This window comes from Lepeophtheirus salmonis, chromosome 1 (genome assembly GCF_016086655.4).
Source record: "Lepeophtheirus salmonis chromosome 1, UVic_Lsal_1.4, whole genome shotgun sequence".
Taxonomy (NCBI): domain Eukaryota; kingdom Metazoa; phylum Arthropoda; class Copepoda; order Siphonostomatoida; family Caligidae; genus Lepeophtheirus; species Lepeophtheirus salmonis.
This window is the reverse complement of record NC_052131.2, coordinates 50812971-50818170: the sequence shown is the minus strand read 5'-3', so window position 1 is coordinate 50818170 and position 5200 is coordinate 50812971. Positions and strand designations below refer to the sequence as shown.

Here is a 5200-nt window from a genome sequence, read left to right as displayed (position 1 = left end):
TATCCCAAAAAACTTAATTTATTGACAATAGATATGGATTTTTGAAATTTTTTTCAATAAAATTAGTTTAAATTTTTTTTTACTCAAATTTTTATATTTGTATTTAAAAAAATTACAAAAACTAAATCTCCCTGTTAAAATTTAATCCTTTAAATAGCCCTTGTCACTGAAGTCTTTTGGGGTAGGGGTAGGTTTTACTATTTTAGGGGTAAAATTGTTGAGAAGCCCTGTATTAAGAGATACAATAAAAATATTTTTAAATTTTGAACAGTGTGGCCAACCTGAAAAATATACAGATTTGGTATGACTATTCTGAACATATAAGAACGTTGCCCCACATTCCACAAGAAAGAATACACCTACTTTATTTTGAGAACCACTGCAATGAGATCACGACTTTTATATAAGGGATTTTCTGTAATTATGGTCCAAATTACTATATACATAGTGTGACTCTCAAGAGGATACTTTGCTAAGGTGCTGAAAAGAAGGGGGTGTTCACATTTTAAAACTAATAAATTTGAAGTAATTAATCAGCCACGTTGTTATTTTTTCACCTAATTTTCCCATCTCCAAAAACTCCATCAAATGGCTAAAAACAAAATACAGGCTTAACAACTGCTTTTATCACTACTTTATGCATTGATATTTGAATATAATTAATGCAACATGTATTGAAAATATCTTTGAATGTTTTTAATGGACCCGTTGATATGATTAATTATAGAGCTTGGAACAGCTCAAATGAAATACTTTGACTCAAAATGCACTTATAAAAATAATCAAGGAATTAAATTGTATTTATAAAAAAATATTCGTGGATTTGTGAACAAAGATTTGAGACTATAGATGAACTATCAGTCTAAGGAATTGTTCTTATCTCCAGCCATTTGTCCTTCAATATAAACGGGACATTTCATTCATTTATATACAAAACCCTCTGGTTACTCCTCTCCAGGGACCGGATGTTTTTTCAACTTATAATATCATAACAGGGGTGTCCGCAGGATTATATATATATATATTTTTTTTTTTGAGTGTGTGTGTGTGGGGGGCTTGTTTTTGGATTTTCTTCTTTTAAATACATAATTTTTAATTTTGTAGGTAAATCTTTTAAAAATTAAAATTTTTGGAAATAAATATAAATTTAAAAAAAAAATCAAATTTCTAAAATTTAAGTTGTTCATAAAACATTAAAATCAACAGTCGTTCACAAAAAATTTAATTTCTTTCCATAGCTATTTACAGAAAAAAAAAGTTTAAATGTTAATTTTTTTAGTAAAAATCCAAATATTTTTAGGAGGGAAGGCTGCAGCCCCTTCCACCCTCCCCCTGCCGACGCCTCTGCATAAAATACAAAGATATGTGTCTCATACTTTTATTGTTTGTCGTCAAATGTCATAGACTCTTTGCTTATTAGAAAAAAAAAGATAGAAACCAAGTTAGGAAGGAGAGAGGAATACCAAGGAATTAGCCACCCATTTCAACAAACATTTCTTCCACAATATATATATTACAATGTGTGCCTACATCATACACTTCCAAAGTCATTGAAATCCCCCCTCTCATTTTGACGTCTTCTGATCGTGGTTGGAGAAGACAAGAGTAGTCGTCGTTCTCTAGTAGAAACGTACAATTTTTTTCCCTCCCTTCAAAACACACTCTCGCCGTGTTCCCGGAACGGCGTTTTCATTCCCTAATCCGAGCGCTAGGCGTATAGTACAACCACCACCTCTTCTTTCTCTTCCTCCTAAGGATTCCGAATGCCATTGAAACCCTCCTTGTAGTTTGCTAGTTACACTAAATATATACTCGAGGTCTTATAACCACGCGTGAGAAAAATCCAACTAGTTGTGTATGGTTTTCCTTCTGATTCACATTCAGTTCGATTTTAGTAGTTGTGGTGCTCAAGGTAAAGAGAAGAAAAAAAAAAGGTTGAATTGGTGTTCTACTATCCCTTACATATACAAACACCAACAGGGTATCCGCAGAAACAACCCCCGAATCAACAACACGAAGTAAATAAAAAAATATTAAATATTTGTTCATTTTGACAGACATTTTCTTCCACACAGTAAAAAGAAATATCTTTTTACATAGACTATATATTTTTTGCATCGAGAAAAGTTGTGACAACCATTTGTGTTATATATTTCTTGTTTACAACATAATAGTAAAAATGATCAGTACATTTTTCTCCACATTTCTAAAGGTCGTCCGTGTGTGTGTGTGTGCGTGCGTGCGATCCTTCGTTCGTCCGTACTTTTTAGTGTGTGAGAGTCTATCCTGTTACCTTCCCTTCTATTTGAAATAATATATTTTGTATCTATGCATACCATCAAGTTTAAAAAATTAAATTTAGAGTGCGAGAACGGCGGGTGAGACCTTGAAGCATTTAAAGGGAGTAGTTATTGGAAGAGTCAATAGTTATTTTGTATATGTAGAATGGAGACGCCCGTCGAACTTAACTGAAAGTTTTGAAGGTCATTCAAAAAAAAAAAATATCTATTTATGTATATGTATCAATCCATCTTTTTTTTTTCTTAAACGAGTCCTTAAAGCCTAATTTGTAGTAAATAACACAAAACAATTACTCTATGATCATACTTGATATCCTATATTTAGCTCTCATTTAACATCAATTACCTTTATCTTTATGTAGTCCTTATCGTCGTCGGATGGAGTGATCGATTAAGATGTTCCATATCAGCATGCGATCCTCATCTATTATCCTTTTATTAACAACACTTCTCTCACCGGCTCTCTCCTTCGGTCCACAGGCTCCTTCCTCTTCTTCATCAGGATGTGCTCTCATTATCCCAGGACCTGGAAGATCCTCTGCCTTTGATCATGGATCTCACGTCTTTGGCGGATCATCCTTTGATTATCAAGGATCTAATACTTGCATTACCTATGAGGCAGTCAATGCTGCATTTACCACTGCCTTAGAAAGAGTAGGACTTCCACCTGTAAGGGGAAAGTTCACTACTGATGATGTGGGTAATCTTGGAACTGTGATTCATGAAACGAGTCGTTACCTTGCCAAACAGTATGGCCTATCTAAAGATGCTATTTCTAATGGACTACCTCTCATTGATACTACTAAGACCATCATTGAAGGCTACTGTCCACCCTTTTTGATGACTCCAAAGTGCACAGTGGAGCGTTACAGAAGTGTTAACGGAATGTGTAACAACGTAGAGCACCCTCATTGGGGAGCGGCTATGAATGGACATCACAGATTCCTTGCACCTAATTTTGCAGATGGAATCTCTGCTCCAAGGGCCTCCAAAACTGGAAATCCTCTTCCTTCTGCTCGTATTGTTTCATCTAATATGCACAGAGATGAAGGATTCCACGATCATGCTGTGACTATTCTTCTCGTAGCCTGGGGACAGTTTATTGATCACGATATCACTCTTAGTGCTGAAACAAAGGATCCTCGTACAGGGAAAACACCCAAGTGTTGTGAAGAAGGACAAACTGCTGTTCATCCCAATTGCTTGCCAATCGAAATCCCATCTCATGATACATTCTTCTCAAAACACAAGCAACGTTGTATGAACTTTGTTCGTTCTCAAGCCGGTCTTCGTTACAATTGCAGACTAGGACCCCGTGATACCTTCAATGAAGTATCATCCCTCCTAGATGCTGGAACCGTGTACTCCAACTCTGAAGAGACTCTTGAGAGTTTGAGACTCTACAAGGACGGACTCCTTAAAATGTTGCCCGTTTTTAATGAATTTGAAATGAAGGAACTCCTTCCTCTTAAATTGGAATCTCCTGATGAGGGTTGCATTAGACCTTCAGAAGATGTGTATTGTTTCTTGGCTGGAGATGCTCGTGTAAACGAACAAACTGTTTTGGCCATGATACACACGCTTTTTGCCCGTGAACACAACCGTATTGCCGGGGAATTGAAAAAAAGTAAATCCTCATTGGAATGACGAAACTATTTTCCAAGAGACTCGTCACATCATTGCAGCCCTTATTTCCCACATCAATTACAACGAGTTTCTTCCCATGGTCCTTGGAAAGGAAGTTATGCAACAACATGACCTCATCCTTCTCAAAAATGGATATTCCAACAGCTATGACACATTCACCAACCCTTCTGCTTCCACTGTTTTCGTCTCGGCTGCGTTCAGATTCGGACATTCCCTCCTCCCATCCACCATCGAAAGATGGAGCAAGACCCATCGCTATATTGGATCCCAAAGACTCAGCGAGATGTTGCAACAACCCTACGATTTATACAAAGCTGGATGGGCTGATAATTACCTTATGGGTCTTGTTAACCAAGTGGCTCAAGCCCTCGATGATTCCCTCTCTCAAGAAGTCACTAACCACTTGTTCCAAGAGCCAGGAAAGAAATTCGGTCTCGACTTGGCTGCTTTGAACATGCAAAGAGCTCGTGAGCATGGTGTTCCCGGATACAACGGATGGAGAGAATGGTGTGGACTCCCCAAGATCCACAGATGGTCAGACCTTCGCGGACTCATGTCTAACTCCAGTGTACATGGCTATGCCAGCATTTACGAATCCCCCGATGACATCGATATCTGGTCCGCAGGGATCACTGAAAAACCTCTACCCGGCTCTATGATTGGACCTACACTCGCCTGTATCATTGGTAAACAATTCCACAATTTAAGGCATGGAGATCGTTATTGGTATGAAAACGGAGGATGGCCCTCAAGCTTCACTCTCGAACAACTGGAAGAGATCCGTAAGATTAAGTTCTCTCGAATCTTGTGTGATAACAGCGATACAATTGAAAACATGCAAGTCTATGCCATGGTCCTTCCAGATCATGAAATCAATCCACGTGTTCCTTGCAAAAGCGGAGTTCTTCCTAGAATCGACTTTTCCAAATGGAGAGATGCATCTTATCATCCTTCTCCATCATCTCCTTATAGTCCGTTTTAAAAATAAACACTTGATATAAGAACTAGTCAATTCTTGGCATTTTTTTTAATTCTCTCTCTCTCAATCTATTTTTTTTTTCTTTTCTGCATCATCTTTTTGATGAATCCAAACGGATGTGCAAAGTCTATTGCATATAAAAAATACTAATAGAAACTTATCGTCTATCCATGATCTGTATAGATCCACTTCCCTTTCTGAATGAAAATATCGCAAGTTAGTAGAAATCATATCCCCACATCCCCAACAATCAATCAATTACCCCTCGTAATTT

The 5200-nt window shown here is 37.3% G+C and overlaps 1 protein-coding gene across 1 annotated transcript; it reads left to right on the top strand.

Moving 5' to 3' along the window:
- The first annotated feature begins 1842 nt into the window (after positions 1-1842).
- On the top strand, positions 1843-4959 carry LOC121131978 (salivary peroxidase/catechol oxidase-like). The gene is given in 3 exon segments (XM_071894093.1): positions 1843-1912; positions 2663-3920; positions 3922-4959. Coding segments are annotated over 2 exon segments (2232 nt in total). The 5' UTR covers positions 1843-1912; positions 2663-2696; the 3' UTR covers positions 4930-4959.
- The last annotated feature ends 241 nt before the right edge of the window (positions 4960-5200 follow it).